Genomic DNA, 19507 nt, shown 5'->3' on the forward strand with positions numbered 1-19507 from the left:
CCTACTCCACAACTTATTCACTCTGCAATACTATTAACATTAACATCAGTGTAAGGAAGGCTTTACGTTCTGGCATAGGCAGTAATAGATCTTTGTATAAAGAAGAGCCAAACTTCCGTGCCATTTGTGGGAGGGAGTGTTTCTTTAAAACAAACAAACAAAAAAAAACCATAGTTTTATTATCCTGGTTTTATGTTAGAAAATTGTGCTGCAAAGTGGATGAGAGAAGTTATGGTAATGGAAAGTGTCTTAATGTAGCTTAAATATCTGACAAGAGCATTTCGGAACTAAATCATTCATGCTCCCACTTGCTGACAGCTGTAACCTGCTGCATTTCTCAGGATAATATAAGGTTTTAAGATCTGTGACTTGCAAAATTAAACATTTTCCAGCAATGACATAGGAAATCAGGGGAAAAAAAGACAACCATGAAATATGAACACTGAGTTTGCATCATAGTTGTGCAAACTGATGCCCATTTTGATCAATTGAAAAGCTCTGAATGGATTTTACCATGAAATACTCCTGCAGTGAATCCCACAAACTGAAAGTTTTTTGAATTAAGTCTTTGACAGCTTACTAAACCCGAACCTGAGTCTTCCCAGAAGACTAGTGGAGTGGGCAGATGCTTGGGAGTACAGCTCTCCAGGCATTAAACAAAATGACATAGTACTGTGACACAACAGAATGTGGTGTGAAAAGAAGTAAGCAGGCTGATATCAGCAGTGAGGAGGATCATGTATGTACTTGTACCCACATCCTTTAGTTACAACAGGGTGGCATCTTCTTTTAATGTACTTTTCACAATACCTTGTGAACAATCTGAGATTCAAAAGCATATGGCAATTGCATGTTCCATTTTTTTCTACTTCCATAACAACTAAGAAAGCCTGTCATGTGGTGGGCCCTGTTTTCTCCTTTGTGTTGCTGCCATTGGCGCTAGTGGGAATGACAAGCCTGAGCTGAAGGCAGAATAGTCCCTGCTGTTTTCATCTACTTAACGGTCTTGTATAAAAGCCCTGTGATCCTCATCCCAGGGTTGTTTGTCAGCCTCTGGACAGCAGTCTTGCCCAGGGTATCATAACTAAATTTCATTCTCTGTGCTGTCTATGTTGCAGGGATATCTTTTGTAAAGCTGAGTTATTGGGTGGTTCTTACCTGACAATGTTTATGGAAAGACAGATGCATAGAAAGTTAAGTTAATAAGCCATTGCTTTATTTTTGTATCATCTACAGTGAAGAATAAAAAGCATGAGAAATTTGTTTTGTTCTGATTTAATTTTGCTCAGGGAAAAACATGAACCTCGGTATCTCCAAGATATTTCACTCTTCCCAGTATGTATTCTTCTCTGTCAATTAAAGGTCATTTTTGCTGTCCCAGTTAGTGTGCACCAAATCACAAGGAAAGTAACATTCTTTTCTGAAGTAGTGAAGTGAGTGCTGTTTACAAGATTGGGAGCATCTCTCATTTTGTGATCAGCTTCAGAAATCTGAGCAATTCAGTTGTTTGGGCTGTTGCTAGGAAATCTTTTCTTCTTAAACTCTGATTAATAGATGTAGCTCAGAGTCAATTGCATACAATTAGGCACTACGCTTCAACATGCATTGTGTGCTGCAGAATTGAATTTGTGAATGTAATGTCTCAATTTTGTCAAGGAAATGGAACAAAGGTCTGTAAATGTGCACAGCTTGGCTGGGTCATGGTTTACATTTTCTCGTTTACATGTTGTAAGAAACAGTTTACCCAAAATCTCTGCATTAACTTTATACTTTTCAAACCCATAGCTGCAAAGTCAGGCTTTTAAAATCTCTAGTTCTCTTTTCACCATTACACTTATTGAGTAAACTCTGACTATAAATAAAATAGGAAATAAAAGATGTTTTGTTTCAATCTGTCAGAATACCATAGCTAGCAATGTGGGAAAACGACAGGATATTGTGCACTTAAGGTGGGACTTTATGCTTAATTACACTAAAAATTGCAAAATCCTTTCAAAAGAATAAAGCTAGCAAAGAAACAATACAAAAATTTCAGGCGGGAATATTTGACTTGTGGATCGTTTTGTCCATGTGCATGAGAAAAGAGTGAAGAACGAGCTTCATTTTACCTTGAAATAATCTTTTTTTCACCTGATTTGATGAAATGTCACAGTGGAGAGAAATGAGATGTGGTTTTGATATAATTGTGGCTAGTTAAGGTCAGATCTTCTGATCCTCACAGCTGGGCTTTATGTAGATTAGCTCCAGGTAAGAGAAACACTTTATGTCCACGTTAGAATATTATTTAGGATTTATTTGTTAGTTGAGATAATTTGGGAGCCCCCTTTCCATTTTCAGAAATGACCAATGAGTGTCAGCAATTCTTAATACTCTTTCCCTTGTTGAGAGGAAAAAGGGGGTGAGAAGTAGGGTTGAATTTGGCATTTATGAAAATGAGCCACTACTACTGTTGCTTGTTGTATCAGGGTCATTCCCTGCAGCTCTGCTCACCCCAGAACAACCTAGCAACCTGCCCTGTTGTGAGTAGCTACAAATCTCTTTCATATTACTCCACACAAAATCAAGTACAAAAATGTAGCAGTTGTGGGGCAGCTCCTACAACATCCCATCATAAAAGTAGCATCTAAGATGATAAGGAATAGTTGAGGCAGTTATATTTGCCCCATGGCATTTTAAAGTTTTTTTTTAAAGGGACATCCTTTCAGGTTTTCTTATGCCTCCCCTTATTCCCCTTCAGATGCTATTCTGACATATTTAAAATGTGATAAGCTGGTCGAAGATCCACTTTGGAAGAGTGGTGGGAGGTAGCATAGGCTGAGGTTGGGTCAGTGTATTGTTCAGGCTTTTAAGTGGAACTGGAGAAAATTGTGAAATCAAGGTTGCAAGGAGAGGTGAGCAATACATCATTTTCTTTTCATATCAGTTTCAGCTGCAAGGTAGAAAAGCATTGCACAAAAAAAAATAGAATAACTTAGTTTTTAATGATTTCAGATGATCCTTCCTTTGTATGTAAAGGGAACGTAAAATGCCAATGACTTTCACTTCTGCTAAAGAAAAGAAGAAATCTTAACCTTTTGGTCAACATTCTGTTATTTGTTTCTGGTTTCCCAAGGCCAGTATGTATTAACAATATCTGCATTGTGCAAGTTCTTATGGATGTTGTTGTTATGCTACACATTTGTGGGACTGGAAGGCCGGCTCAGGTTGCAGTGAGATGTGTTTTCCATGTGTTCAAGTGATTCTAGTAGTAGGGCTTGAAGATTGGTGGGAGAGTGGATCTGTGAAGTGTTTGAACTTGAGGATGTGAATTAATAGTGAGAATGAATGTTTTCAACAGCAGAACTCCTTTAGGGTTGCGTGGGTTAAAGTAATATCAGGTATTAACTTTCAGACAATTTATGTAACAGCTTTTGTTAAAATAAATGCTCATTATCTTATAATGAGAGCGACTTACGGAGGAGGGAAGAGATGCTGCTATTGACCCTGTGGCTTACACATGCTGGAACAAGTGTATAGCTTAGATTTACTCATAAACAAACTTAAGTGCATATTTATTGGCTGGAGTCTTTAGGAAAAAAATATTGGAAACTTTCTGGGGAGTAGAGAAGCTAAGTCACTTGTTTTGTTTTATGTATTTGGATATTCAATGACAGGCAGAACAGGCAAATGTTCAAGCCCTGGTAATGTTAATGGGAGCTGGATGCTTCACTCTTTAGCTCTGAAATTACTTCTCAGGTTTATGTCATCTTTAATTTTTTTATTTACCATTTACTTATCTTCTCACTTTAGCTTGTGCTTTACTTACAAGAAGTCTTTCTGAGTAAAGCCAAGCCTTAAGGCAGACACAAATGAACCTCACAGGATTGATCTGTGAGTAACCATTTCCCTCTTTAATGGTTTGATATGTTCTGATCATTAATGACTATATTATTAACAAGAGTTCTCACTGTGCTACTGATTAAGAGATGTTGGAGAGCTACTCAAAGGCCTGTGTAATGCTCATATTCTGTAAGAATGGGTATTGTAGGGATAACTTAGCAAGGCTGTTAGCCAAGGACATCTTTACAATAGGAAAGTAATTATTCACGTTCCTGAAAAGATACGAATTGTATTCTTGAAGGCTCCTTTCAAGTCAGCAGTGCTAGCTCATTGTTGAACAGTCTGATTTCTCACCTCTCTCCTTTACTTACACTTTTGTATGAAGTCAGGGACTAAGCGTCCATAACTGGAGCTGTCAGAATCAATTTGCCATTTATGTCTATCTCCTTCAGTGGCTCAAAGACTCCTTCTTTTTAAACCTCATTTGCTGTTTGCAGTAACAATCCTTCGATGTTCCCTGTTTCAAAGCTCTCCGAGCTGAACGAGTTGACTTGGCAACCAGGGAATGTTGGAGGAGATGGGAGTGAAAGGCACTGGTTGGCTGCTGCATGTTAATAATGACTAATGTTCATACTGATACTGATCTGTGGCAAAACAAGTACTTCCTGTTCCTTGCTATATAATGGAGAACACCTCTGAAATTCGGAAGCTCATCAGTGTGCCCCCAGTTCTGCAAGCTGGGTGAGACAAGGATAAATATATGCTGCCATTTGTCAAACAAATAACTTGATCAGTTCATGTTCTGATGTACTCCTTTATTCTTAGGAGCTCCTGGGTGGTAAGTGAGAGAACTGGGATTTTTTTTTTGCTTGTTTTTTTTGCTGCTGTTTCAGCTGCACAGACGAGGTTCAAAGACATAGAAAGAAAATGCAGTAAATCCAGAACACAAGCCCTGAAGGTTGATTACCATTGCTTTAAATGTGTATTACTTTTTAGCTGTTTAGGATTTGGCCCACAAGTGAGCAAAAACAGTTGCTGCTCTTTACGAAGCATGTACACTAGCCAGGATGTGTAGCTTTAAAGGTTCTCATTTACACCCAAATACGATGATGTGACAAACTACAAACGTGCCAGATTTCTTGCTTTTTTCTTTTTTTTTTTTTTCATGGAGTAAGTGTTCCTTCTGTGTCTGTAATTCATCACTTCAGCTTCTCCTTTCCTCTTGTGGTATGTCAAGAGAAGGAAGCAGTGTCTGGGACCCCTTGGTGCCTGCAGTTGTTAAGAAGGGGGCTGCCCCAGGGCCACCTTGCACAGAAGGACCCAGAGCTTAAAACAGAGCTGCTGGAAGGCGCTTGCCTCCAGGGTCCACATTGCACAGGCTCTTCCTCTTGTCTTCTCATGCACCAGAGCGTCCATATAGCCCAGCAGGATGCTGCTGGAAGGAAACTTTGGAGTCCTGAATTTATGGCTTTTGGCAGAGTATTCAGATGCCGTGGGCTAAAAAGCACTTTTGTTAAGACACTGACTGGGGAAAACACTGCTGATTGCATTCTGTCATATTTACGACTCCAGTTGAAGGAAATCCGCTGTTCTACCACAAGTAGATCTTGCTTTTTACTTCAAACTGAGTTGTAAAGGGAGATGCAAGGAGAAATTATTCACTATGAAGAGTATCAAATAGACCAGGATGGCTCATAGGATGTCTTTCATAAATCACTACTAAGAGTTGTTAACCTAAATTGAAGTTTTAGATACAGAAACACAACACCTAACTTCATTTGCTTTCAGAATTTTACTATTTCATAAAAATTAAAAGTAAATTGAACAGAACAAATTTTCACTGAAGTCTAATAATTCAAGAGGCATATTTCATATGAGTTTGTGGTCTCAGCTCAGTTTTTTTAGTTACATTTCTGATCAAAAATCTGTCCTTAAGTTGAGACTGGAATATGTTACTATTCTAATAGAAGGTATCTCATGTAGCAGTTGGCATACTTACTCATGTTTAATAATACCTTAGAGTAATTAGATAAGTTTTTTCCAAAACCATATTTTTCTCAATAACAAAGTATTTTAGCAAGTCCCACAGCGCAAGGCTTTTGTGAGTGCATGAGAAAAAAGGGGAAAAGTTCTCTATCTTCATGCTGGTTAATACATTAACCTTCAGAGGTTCAAAACTTATGCTTCTGGGATCTGTGGGTTTTGTGTATGGTTTTAATTTTCTTTCAAAAGTTCTATTGTTATGAAATAGTTTTATTGGCTTATTTTTATTTTCTTAAGGAGCGAGCCTACAATGTTTATGCATATAAAATAAGGCAACACATTTTTTTTCTTTTTTTGCAAATGCAAAATCTCATCTGATTGATACAACATGTCTTGGATTTTTATCTCTCTGCCAATGGAGCCTTTTTGCTCCTTTTGAAAGAGTGTGAGGCTGTAGGAATTATACAGAGCTGGGGTGTATTGGACATCTTTGCAGTCTTACAGTAGCTCTGAGACTAAATGACTCAGACCTTGCTCTGTCTCTTTACACATGTGATGGCATGACCAGTGCGATAATTACTGTGCTGCTGTGCATCACTTGGGTCATAGACTGAGGAAAGTGGGTGTACTGCATCTATATGACAGACAATTAGAAGTTGTCTAGCCTGCTTGCCTTTTTTCATACCTTGAAGATCTCAAGCACTCTCGTTTTACTTTTATTATCTTCACTGTGTATACACTTGTAACGCTTCATTTCTGGGTCAGGGAGCAGTGAGGGCTGGTGAAGCAGATGCCCTGGCTGTCCAGCACAGGCCATGTGCTCACCCACATGAGCTGCTGTCCTGTGTGTCTGAACCAGGGGCTAATAATGGGCAAGGAGTGAAGATGAGCCTGTTTCAGAGTCTGGCTGGGAGCAGCAGGAGCTGAAGCTAGGCCTGGAGACAATCTGGAATGTCCACACAAGGTGTGTCCATTAAAAAGATGAGCTACTTAACTGAGATCCATCCCAGAGGTGGAATCAAAGCCAGGACACCTCCAACAAAGCACAGTCTGGGCCTGGTGGCCCTTGGCTATGCTGGAATGCAACAGCTGTCAGAGGTGCTGAGGATGTTCCAGGTGAGGCTGGTCAGGGCTTTAAGGCCCATTACTGCCTCCAAGGGCAGTGCTCTGTAACACTGTCAGCTCTCCATACCCTTATGACTCTGGGAGCAGGTGGTGTTCTGAGTTTGCTAATGCTGAAATCTTTGCAGCTTCCCATCAACTTTGTCCTCTGAAGAAAGCAGGCCTTGGTAGATTTAATGATGATAGATGCATTTTCCGTCTATCATCTGGTTACTAAATTATGGCCTTTTTGGTATTCAAGTCGATTAATTATTTCCGTCAAGCTAAGTGAACTATTTTCTCTCATAGTTGAGAGTTCCTGGTGATGGCTCAGTACTGACGTACTCCAGCCCTGAGTGACATGAGATGTGTAGCGAGAGGATCCCAGAGCAATGGGCCCCCTGAGGTGAAGCACCAGCAGAAGCCTGGATTCAGGCATAAGTCTGTGCTTTGTGCATTTACGTAGCTTTTCTTTTAAAAAAGACAAATGAATAGGTGTGAATAGATTATCCTTCAGGACTTGTATACAGGGAAGATGCTCCAAGGTTATAAAGTGAAAGCAAAATGAGTTTAGCTAAGGATGCAGTGGGATCAACTGATTAGATCTTCTACCACTGAAAGGAGATGGTCCTGTTTCTCTCTTGCATTACCTCATCTTAACTCTGCGACCTGCTTGCATCCTCCTGGAGTAGGGGAACCTTAACTTTGCATTGGGGTTAATGCTGTTTGTAAGACTAGTGCTTATAAGAAAAAAAAAAAAAGGCAGGAAAAGGAATTTAGAAAGTTATATAATATGAAGGAGATCCATGTGTTCAAGTCTGAATATTGGATGTGATGTTGCTGAACTTTCAGTACCTTCCCAGAGCTCAAGTGCTGTTTGGCTCGTCTCATCAAGTCTTTGTTGTGAAAGTGAAATGAATCAGTTGCACAGAGGGAGAGGATGGGATAGTGCGCTGGGGAGGAGAATAAGGAAAAGTGCAGAATATTAATACTACGTGGAAGTGAATACAGCAGAATACATTGCTTAAAAAACGGAGTTAGAGAATACAGAGGAGAAGTGAAATAAGTACTTGTATTCATGTCCAAACGTTAATGATTCATAGATGAATTTTCAAAGTCTTCTCTCCTGGGCTAGACTTAGTGACTCTTTTACATTGTTCTCTTGAAATGGCTGTAGGTATGTGCCAAAAAATAAACCTGGAACAACTTTCAAAGGGAAAAGTTATAAACAACTATTTTCTTGGCCTAAATCAACTGATTTCCTCCTTCATGAGAAGGCTGCAAGGATCTAGGTTAAACTAGTTTCTTCTTACATTACTTCTCGTAGTCTGCTGGTTCTTTGTAAACACTTAGTATTCTTTTATCAGGCAGGGACAACAGGAAGAGATTGCTCAAGAGTATTCCTGCTAATCAGAAATAATATGCACCAAGAACTCCTATCAGCGTAACAACATAAAAATCTTTCTAGCTAATCACCAGGGCTAATTGCCTCCTGTATCACCTCTCTGAAATGTGTACTTAGTTACAATGAATTCTGCTTTTCATGTGAATTTGTGTTTACTGCAAGTATCCACAAGTACATAGTCTTAAGTCATAAGTCATAGTCACAAGTCATAATGAAGTTTCCTGACAATATGAACTATGATGGAGTTGCATGAAGAAGACAAACTGATGCCCGTAGTGAAACAAGATCAACTTTTTAAAGTGCAGGTATTGAAACCAAATCAACTTTGTAAAAGCCATCTACTGCCTTGATCTCTTGCCCCAAATTCTAGCAGTACTACTGTGTTTTTGTAGGTATAATGAGGAAACAATAATCCTAATGCATTACTTTCTCAGCAGCTCAAGATTTTTCTCAGTGTCCTTCGCTATTCTAATTCCCCTTTACTTCTGACTTGACTCATTCCAGTAACCCAAGTGATCTGGGCAGGTTTTTGGAGGGATTGGTTTCATGTGTGAAAATGTTTCTCTGCTGTAAATAGTCCTATGCTTTGCTGGCAGCATCATAAGCAGCAACTGTGTTCAGCCATACTTTGCTATCTGCATGGTACTTATGACAATTGTGAACCTCTTTTTGTTTTCTGCCACTGGCATGCCTTAACTCATGGCAAGCAATTTGTGTGCCTGCAAAGGTATTTAGGCGGTTTTCTGTTCTTGGCCTTTGAGTGAGCTAGGAACAAAATGCCAACAAGAAGTAAGCTTATGGATGCAGCTGTCCATTTGACGTCTTATTAAATATATTAGTATATTTACCTATCTGTGCAGACATGCAATATTACTAAACTTTGGATAGACACCTTATATGGGGATGGCCCTAGCTGCATGGGCATGGGTGACCCCAAACTTCCACCTGGTCATTAGTGTGGCAATGCAGAAGGAGCCAGTAGAGTGGAGCTTACTATTTCCAATCTGCATTGAATGAATTACTCATATCGTTCCTGGTGCCAATCATTCAAGGCAGGATTCAGCTTCACTAAGGCCAAGTCCCAATTTTTAAGCCAACAAGTGAGCTATTTAGCTAGGCTTCCTCTGCGTTCAAACTAAAATTGTGCGGAGCAATCCTATGTTTGGAGGTACCTGTGCCTTTTCCTTGATTATAGAGGGTGTATGCTTAGTTTGCTTTAGGCTGGAGCCTACTTTTCAAATAGTTAAAATTTAAATGAAGTAAGTGGTTTTTAAGCTTTCCGCGCTTTGGAAAGGTAGTTTGTTAACAGCTCAAGGACTCGGGCTAAAAACTGCCATTTGTGGTACAGAGATTTAGCACAGACTAGGTTATTAGGAATTATAGGGCAGATGGCTGCCAAATGGAATGATATGATGTGTTGGATCTCTTACGCTTAAAATAGTATGACATATTTGAACTAGGTTTCCTTCTTCCATTTTCGTTTTTTTAGGAAGATGTAGCTTTATGTATTTCATAAAAATACCTAGATGTCAATTCTCAATACAATCACTTTCATATAATTAGAAAAAAACACAAAACTAGACAGATTAAAGCAATGATATGAATAGAAATGTCATAATCATTAAGTATTTAGACAACAATGGAGTTCCAGCTATGAAAAATATGCTTGTTGAATCTCTGACTCAATTAAAAATAAAATATTAGCCCTCACTGTAGGTAACTTAAAGGAAGCTGCTCTTCACTATGGTTCACTTGAGTATACTGATGATTAAAGTATTCATTATTGAAAGTTAGCTTTTATTTAATCAGCACCTTGATCAGAGCAACAGAATTGATTAGGTTGTACACAAGTACGTTTGCTGTGTACATAATGATGGTAGGTCTGATACAGATTACTCATACCCTGTACTGTGGCCTCCATGTCCTGACCACAAATGCCTCCAGGGAGGCAGTGGATGCCCCTGTCCCTGGAGGCATTCAAGGTCAGTCAGGCTGGATGGGCCTCTGAGCAACCTGATCTAGCTGTAGGTGTCCCTGTTCATTGCAGGGGTATGGGTGGGGTGGACTAGATGACCTTTATGTATCCTTCCAACTCAAATGATTATATGATTAACTGTACAGGGAACCCAAAGAGACCGTGCGCTTACATTAATTCATGCAATTACATGAATTCAGCACTTACATTATATGCCTGAGGTAGGTAGTGTAGAATCTCTATCTTTTCCCTTTACTTTCAGAGTAGTATTTGCTGATTGAATTTTTCACAGGGCAGGAAAGATTTTCTCTGCCCTTCTGTCCAGAGCTGTAATAGAACAGTATTCCGTGCTGTGATTTTTAATTGTACACGGTATGAAAAGGTGTTTGTGTATGTGCTGGTGTGTTGTGTGGGTGTGTTGTGTGTACGTTTCAAACCACCTTTTCGTAGCTTAACTTCCATTTATTCAAGTGTATCTGTATCAACAAGAAGAACAGCCAGTACTGCAAACAGAGTATAGGCTACATTTGCTTAGTATCAAGGACAGCTTGATCTGGTCAAAAAAGCCTGGGTCTAGGAACCATGTGGCTGTTGTGGGCAGTGGTAGTTTTGGACACCTGGTAAGAGAGGTTGAAGTTGCTGCTTGATTTACTTGCTTATATGGGTGTGATTGAAGAGGGAGCGGCTGACTTGGGAAGGGAGCACAAATAGGATATTAGATCATTGTTTTTAGCTGGGTGCATTTTTAATGTTTATTAGAGAGTTTGGAGAGAGGATATCTGATAACTTGAGCATTTCAATCTTTAGTTGTGGTTTGGAAAGGATAAAGTGTTAAATGTAGCCAGAAGTGATACATTCAATATTGAGAAAATAGGCATATTCACAGTGTACATGAAAACAGGGAAAAGCAATGCTTTTGGCTCCTTTGGGAGGGTGACTGGCTAGTCTATTGTCATTGACTGGAGCAATGGTACATTAAAATCCAAACTGCTGATCTGAGGAGGTTGGTATTCAGGATGCTGTTGGCTGATAAGCAGCTGTTTGCACAGTGCGACTCAGTTCCTCTCCAGACTGGAAAGGCAGGAGCAGATCTTGATCTTAAGAGCTAGGGCAGCTTTGCTGAATCTGATGAAGTTGCACTGCCTTGCACCATCAGAAGATTTACTTCCTTGCTCTGTGCATTGTTGTGTGCCCTCAGCATGTTCACATCATAGATAAAGCATGTCTGTGGATTACCTTAGCATAACCAAATACTTTTAAAACTAACTGCAGAAGATGGAGGAAGAGAGAAATCCATCAGGGGAAAAAATCACTAGTGGTGCACAGAGTGAGGTTTGAAGGCAAAATAATGGCTTTCATGATGTGACTTGCTGCAGCCCAAAATGTTATGGACAGTGATGACTGCCAGAGAATCCAACGCGATGCAGTGATTTGCACGTATGCACTAACAGGTCGCTATCTTTTTACAGTCTCCTGTCTTTTCAAGAGCGATAAGTGGTGAGATGGAATGATTTCATACCATCAACCACCAATCCATCAACTAAGTAAAACTTATGGTGTGAGCACCAAGAGGATCAGAAATGTTTGTGAGAATATGGAAAAAAATCTTTAGCCATTACTTTAATTGCTGGATAGTCCCAGGAATGCTGTGATAAGTTGGCCATCACATATATATGGCGGAATTTTATAGCTTTAATTGTGATTGCAACCTATTTTTGATGCCACTGCCCCAAGCTTTATTCTGTTGTGCAACGGAATAACTTTTACTGGTTCTGATTTTGGTTGAACTGCTTTCAAGACTCTCTGCTGTACTATGGAAAATCACGTTACACTGGAGAAGCACACTTTGGTAGTGTGCAAAATGAGACAAAAATCAAAACAAAGGCAAACTGAAATTGTATCAGCAGCAATGCTTAGGCAAGAGAGGGGAGTTACAGCACTAAAACTGTTTTGTTGTTCACATTCAATTTGTTTTTTAAAAAATATCTTTAAAAAGTAGAACTGCTCTCACAGGTTGGAATGATTTTGGCTTTCAAAGTGCTAGGTGGTACGAGCTGGTGTGTGAAGGCAATAGGTCAGGCTAGGTGTTTTTATCTTCATACTCATTTCTTACTACAGTCTCTTTTTCCATCCTCCGATTTTGCATGTCTAGATTTACCTTCACCATATAAGCCTTTCTAATTTACAAATTGCACTGGAATGATGTATGATACTGTAGTTTGTTGATGGTGCATTTTCCCAGGACCAATTATGGAAGATGGACCTTACTGTTACTGCATATAGTTGGATGAGGATCATGATTCACAATGTTACGGTCTGCAGGTCATCTGGAGAAGGTATGAGCTGTTGATAGGGGGCCCTGCTGCTGAACTTATATATATATCTTAAATATAGTGGATATCTGGTGACAACTTCTGATAAAACAACTGCAACATACAGATATGGAGTACTTCTAGGAAATGGTAAAACAAATAAGCTTTCAGGGAAGAATGAAGTTTCTTCATAAACAACCTGCAGTACGTCACTTCATTGTTGTTTGTGAGGAAATATACTGAGCATCCTGGGAGATTTTGTCTGAACTTCTTTGAAACTGTAAGATGTTTTCTTGGGATTCATCAGTTCTTGTTTCATCATGCTCAGATCTGAAAAGAACTGAGATCTGGAATGGTAAATGTTTTTGAGCAACACTAACACTGGAGGTGAGAGAGCCCTCTCTAAAACTGCTCTGAAATATGTCTGCTTGTAAAATTGAAGGCATTGCTTGGAACAATTTATGATAATAAAGTTTTCCTGAATCAAAGGCAGGCCTCCATGTGGCCAGCCTTGTGATTCTGTGGTCCATATACAGGAACCCACTATCTCAAGGATTCCTCCGTCTCGGAAATCCTGAGTGCTGCGTTCCCCTTTGCTCCACAAAACCACTCCTCAACTTTGGGTGCATGGCTGGAAAGCTTCAAAGCTGATATTGTTGTCAAAAGGTGTAGTAGGCTAAAGAGCTATCAAGTAGCTAGAAGGAGGAAGGTTTGAAAGCAAGAAATCTTCATGTACTGTTTAGCTAACCTGTGAACCTGCCTGCTGATGGGTGCTGCAGATACTGAAGATTTAAGCTGATTGGATAGGAAACTTTTGACAATTTCTATATACTCAAACACCCCTGGCTCAAAAGGTACCTCAGATGGAAGTTGGTTGTCTAACAGCACCATAGTTTGCCTTGTTCTTAATCATTTTTTAGCAGTCTTATTATTTTTCTTACAATGTATTGCTCTGGCAGTGATGGACATACGATGCAGAGTTGGATGTAGGACACTGCTAAATGGAACCTTGTTCTGACCCAGTGTGGCTGCATGTTTGTTCTTGAATATTCAACTTCAAGTTGTCAACTGATTTCTGGAAAGACAAATTCAGAGTTCCTAATTCTGCTTCCTCCAGTGACAATCTCTACAAAAGCACATGGAGTGCTTTGCAAAAGATTTACCCAAGATATGAATTCAGCGCTGCTCCAATGAAACCTGATTACATCAGGAACTGGGTCAACAGGAGCACAGGTCTAGAAAACTGTAAGGATAGAACTCCAGCCCTGCTGGAGTGAGTAGGAGCTTTGCCCTTGAATTCTGTGGGGCAAGGATTTTACTCAGCGCTTTTATCCTCCCTTTCTCTTCGTCCAAGAGCCAGGGATGTGCAACTGGAAGAACAAGCTGTGATTTTTGTGCTGATATATGGGAATTTTTCTGTACACAGCTAAATTTCAGTATTTGTTTGGGGAGAGCATTTGGGTGTAAATCGCAAATTAAAAATCTTTGAATCTTGCTTAGATTAGACAAAGTTATGTGTAGCATGAACCTTCTTTTACTGCAGGGCAGAAATGGACTGCCTGAGGACAGGAAGACAGTGTTTTGTGTTTGTTTTATAGGTGACTGCTTATTTTATAATTTCCTGAAGCATGTATGTTGAATGATGGCAGACTGGATGGATCACTGGTTTCATTTGATAAGATCTTTGGTTAAAATAGGCTTCCTGAAAAAATACAAGCTCATCTACACATTGAAAAGAGGGGGAAATATTAAAATAATTGCTGCTTTATGTGTTGATGAATTGAATGTTACCATAGATACCCTGGTCTGTTTACAGCAATAATAAATATTTTCAATTCACACTGTGCTTTTCATCTCAAAGGACCTCCAGGTGGTTTACAAATGACATACATGGGTTGCTCTACACAGCACTGAACTATAGCAGCAAGAGCTGCCTAACAATTTATATTGGTACCTGGCAGTGTAAGGTAGAAAATGTACTGTACCCCCAAATGAATCTGTAGGGATTGTTTGGGAGGGCAGAACTGTCATCTAGCCAAGAGCTGAGCAGCAAAACGTGAAGAATCAGGTAGGATCAGGTATGGAGGTACCGATACAGTCTGGTAATTCTTTGAGGAGCCAGGTGAAGTTGTTACCAGGGTAGGGAGGAAACTATTTCCATCTTGGAAAAAACTTGCTGTTTAAAACACCTTCCCTGAGGTGAATGCCTCCGCCATTTTGAAGAGAGAGCATCCCACTGCAAACAGCCAGTTTCAAGCAGGCTCAGGAGCACGGGAGATCCATTGTCCAGCCTTACTTCAGCTGTTCCCTCTGCTGGATGACTCTCTCCTCTTCCCAGGGGAGATGTTTGCTTTGACCTAAATAAACTCATGAAGTTATTACAATTATTTGAATGAATTTCAGGTGGGGCTTGAACAAGGTATCCTTGCAAAGCAACCTAGGTATGCATAGCTGCTGAATGACGGAGTCCTTTTTTCAATCTGGTAATCTGTACAAAGTAGGTGATCCTCCAGTGAGGATGACTGATCAGCATGGCAGTAATTTAGAGATCAGGGTATTTTCCTGAGATCAGAAATGCTAATACAACTCTCCTACTCACGTACAACTCTCTCACATCAAGCAAGGCTGCATCTGCCTATTTTTTTTTAAATGAAGTCTTTCATGGAACTAAGAAACTAGACTGAAACTTCACGATCATCTTCCCACAGTTTTGTGATGAACCAACGCTTTATGGTTTAAAGAAAAATCAGTGTCATCAAATAATAGTAAAAAACTTAAACCTGAGAGTTCCACCATTCAGCTTTCCTTTAGATAACACTTCATGCTCTCTAGATATTGTGAGTAATTCTCTAGGCAGAGCATTAGTGCTTATGTAGGTGTGTGACCTATATAACCAGTGACAGAGAAAATGATTCCTTGGAAGCCCTTTATACTCACTCTGTTTTTATATGGTCTGGGAGAGGCAGCTAAATGATGCAGTCCAGCAAACTGCTTGAAAATTCTTCATTGCAGCAACTGGCTCCAGAATGGGAGCTTTCTAATACTGCTGATGTTTGCCTGCCATTCTGAGGTCATAGATAATTGCAGTGCAAGTGCTGCAAACGTTGCATTTAAGTACTTACTGCTATTTCATGTTTTGGTCTTGAAAGGCCAAGGAAACTGGGCAACTGGGTCCTGCTTTCTGTAAAAGCACGCACCCACTAACAGCCCTTTTCTTAAAGCCTGTTAACAGAAATGGCTGTTTGGCTGAGGCCCTTGACTGGGTTTGAATTAAATGGGATTTAAATTATGGGACTAGAGCTCAGCAGCAGCTCTCACCCATCCTTTGAAGAGAGGGGATTTACAGTGCACTATTTCTATCTGACTCAAGCTATTGTCAAGAACAACATAGGGCTGGGGTTTATACCTTACACACAGACCAGGCTTGCTGATGTTTTGTAAACATTTTGGTGTGCCTTGGCTAAGCGTTGAGCAAACTCTCTCCTATTATTCTCAATGCAGTCTTCCTGAAGCGTCATGTTTCCATGTGGTGTACACACCGACCAATGTAAAACCTGCCACGTTCACCTGGAATTTACTTCTGTTCTTTGAAACCTGAAAAAGAGAGCACTTTAGTAGCCGGTTCTTATATTAACACACGTTACGGGGGGAAGGTTTGCATGCTTTTATGTGAACTGGCATCATTAAGACATTGCCAGTGCTTTCATAGGATCACAGAACGGTTTGGGTTGGAAGGGACCTTTAAGATCACCTGGTTCCAACCCCACTGCTATAGGCACGGACTGCTGTTTATACCAGCCTGACTTGCTGCTTGCCTTCTGGGAAAACCTCCTCAGCCCCAACTCTAAATTGTGTGTGTTCACAGAAAGGGGCCGGCTGGCCTTCCTTTCGCAGTGGAGAAAAACCCACATTAAGCATCCCTGAGGTGAAAGAAAAAGGTTGCAGAGAGGCTTATAAACGATGGGGCAAGCTGGCAGGAGCTCAGAAGGCTTTTCCTTGAGTGTGTGTATGTTCTGCTCAGTTTATCGTCATTACTAAATGGCTTTTATTTCTCACAGTCCCTTAAGATTTTTTTTTTTTTGTAAAAACGTTTTATACTCTTCTTCTGGCTGTGTTTCCAGAGACTTGTTGCTCATATAAGAAGTGGATGATTGGTGATGTTCTCTAATCTTGGGTTGATTCATTATATCTTGAATGATTGGAACACTCAGCTTGCATTGGAAGGGCTGAAATCCGAGGGCAATTCGCTGCAAATCGGAAGCCTCGAGAGCAAGGGGAGTCAAAGAACGGGGACCGAAGCGTGGCGGGGCGATGGTAGCGAAGCCTAACCCTTCATCTTTCTCTGACTGCGCGCTGAACTCCTACGCGGATCTGACAGATACAGCCGTCTTATCGACTCGGTAGCTTAGCCGTGGGTTTGGCTACCGAGCCGCTGCCCGAGGCTGGGCCGGGCCGGCACATCGGTGCGCGCTGGGGGAGGAGAAAGCGGCTGGGCGCGTGCCTGGGCTCCCCGCGCCGGAGATGTGCGCGGCTGGCTGCGCGGGCTGGCGCTAGCGGCGGAGCGGAGGGCACCGGCGGAGAGCTCCTTGCGCGCCGCTGCCGCGGGGAGACAGCCTGCGGCCGGAAGGACGGGCTGGCGGGATCATGACAGAGCCAAGCAGCAGAAAGGAAGGGTTTAAAAAATGCCGGAGCGCTACTTTCAGCATCGATGGCTATAGCTTTACTATTGGTGAGCCTGATTTAATCCCTCCGCTTTCCTTCGTTTCTCTGTTTGTTCCCTCTCTGCGGCTTCAGTGAAAGACAGCTGTTGCTCACATCTGCCTCTTGTCGCTGTATGCGTTTGCAGTGTATGCCCCGCAACTTCTGCGTCTCTTTCCCGTTCTGCCTTCTGTATTTACTTCTGTCTAAGAAACTTGTCAGGGATGCGCGGCACTGTGAATCCCTCCCTGCGTTTTGGCACAAGGAGACGCGTGCAGAACTTCTTGGTTTGGAACCTCATCTCGGGAACACCGGTGCTTTTGGGACGGCGGGTTTCCAACTTGCTATAGCTTGTTTCCTTCCCATGAATCCAGGAACCCGGCCCTTGGGAGCCGTGGTTTTGTTTCCACTATTTGCTTGTTGCCTGAGCGAGTGCTTCCAAATTCCATAAGCTGTCACCGTTCTTAGGTTTGTGCAAGAAAAGGTGCGCAGCCATTCTCGGTGCCTCTCTCAAATACAAAAAGCAACACTGATGCGGGGAGAGAGCAGGAATTTTAGGGCTGTTTGTTGCTCTTGCAGCTGTCTGAGTGCAGTTTGTTGTGTTTGCTGTCTTAGGCAAAAAGGAGCCTTCTCAAAGCAACAGGTGCCCGCGTGTTTTCCAGCAGTCTTGCAGCGCAGGAGTTAAGATATGAGGATTCCCTAACAGGCTGCTCTGCTAAAACCGCGTATCTCGCAGGGCTGTGCTGTATAAAATCCTACAGACCTTAAAAATGAAAAGGCTTTTTATGGTATTTCAGTTGTCAAAGGAGATCCAGTTTGGTGTTTACGGGTAGCTGCTGCGGAACAAACAGTCAGTACAAATCCCCCTGACCACGTTTTAGGTGGCAAGAGTTCTATTTTCCTGCAGTTGTGAAATCAGGGAAGGTCATTCCTGACTTGCACCGGTATAACTGGGTCACGGTTTCATTTAATAATGATGAATACGAGCTTTTTGTTGGTGTGGGAGGTACTTGTTTCATCTCATTGCCTGCTTCACAGAACACTTACTTTGCAATCAAATAACTTACTGATAAAACACAGAGACAGAAATGTAGGTTTCACTACAGTGTTTCCGTGTAAACATCTGTTGATGTGCATGTAACGTTTGAAAGTTGAAGCTGCTAGGAAAATGCTGCTTCTAAAGGCTATTTCTCTGAGGCCATGGGTGGTAGTCCCCCCCAAGAGCTAAGTTGCAGCATGTTCGCTTTTGAACTCCCTGTCCTTAATCTCTCCATCTCTCATCATCGTTACTAATAGTGATATTTCATCAGTTTCTGTCAGGCTGCAGGAAAAACATTTCCTTTTTGAGCCTAGGCAGGAGAAAACACTATCTGAAGATGCTGAAGGCTTCTGACTGTGCCTAATTACTTTGTTTGTCCCTGGACAAACCGAGAGGATTGCTGTATTTGTTACTCTGCTGTCCTTATTGCTACTTGCGCTCACCAGACAACGAGACCGAATTTTGGGTCAAATGACTCAGGCAATTGCAGCTTCTGCTTCTTAGGACAGTTGTTGCACAGTGGTTCATGTGCTGTTTTCTTCTGTTTGATGCGTGCAACCCACGTATCGATTGTGAACTGCGTGTTATGTAACATTTATTTTTATATCTTGGCAAATGTGCGCCGGATTGATTCACGTAACTGTGAAAGCACTGTAAACACGCTATCTGGTATCACCGGCACCGTGTGATGGACAGATCTGAATGATTCATGTATTTGTTGATCTTTGCGTTGAAGAAAGTGAACGTATCTGAACGGTGTGACAGAAATGTTGAAGTGCTGGAGATGGGCGTAAGCTTTTCTCCATCAGATGAGACTTGTTTGTAGATTCCTAGTCTCAGATACTGCAAATTTCTTGAAGTTCTTGGAAAACGTTGAGCTGCTGTGTCTGCTATTAAGTATGTCAGCTGGGATAGGAGACTGCTGCTCCGAGGAACACAGTAATATCAGGCTGAGATAAATGCTTCCACTTACGTGCAAAAGAGCTTGCGTTGGTTCATCCCAATTCTAACTGTTAAGAAAGAATGGCCTTCATAAAAATGATTATGTGCAGCTAAACTAAAAGAAACTGTTCATGAAAGACCAGAGCCTGAAATCAGCCATGACAGCGCGTGGGAAAGGAGGAAGGCTGGTGCAGCAGCAGCTCCAGGCTGGCTGCCCGCAGGTGTGCAGCAGC

The 19507-nt window shown here is 41.2% G+C and overlaps 1 protein-coding gene across 1 annotated transcript in view; it reads left to right on the forward strand.

Moving 5' to 3' along the window:
• The first annotated feature begins 17107 nt into the window (after positions 1-17107).
• The window catches only part of PDE1C (phosphodiesterase 1C), a 295579-nt gene continuing 293179 nt past the window's right edge, over positions 17108-19507 (forward strand). The window contains 1 exon segment of the mRNA XM_046938139.1: positions 17108-17324. Within this exon segment, the coding sequence (XP_046794095.1) occupies positions 17240-17324 (85 nt within the window). The 5' untranslated portion in view covers positions 17108-17239.

The sequence above is a fragment of the Gallus gallus genome, chromosome 2 (assembly GCF_016699485.2).
Source record: "Gallus gallus isolate bGalGal1 chromosome 2, bGalGal1.mat.broiler.GRCg7b, whole genome shotgun sequence".
Taxonomy (NCBI): domain Eukaryota; kingdom Metazoa; phylum Chordata; class Aves; order Galliformes; family Phasianidae; genus Gallus; species Gallus gallus.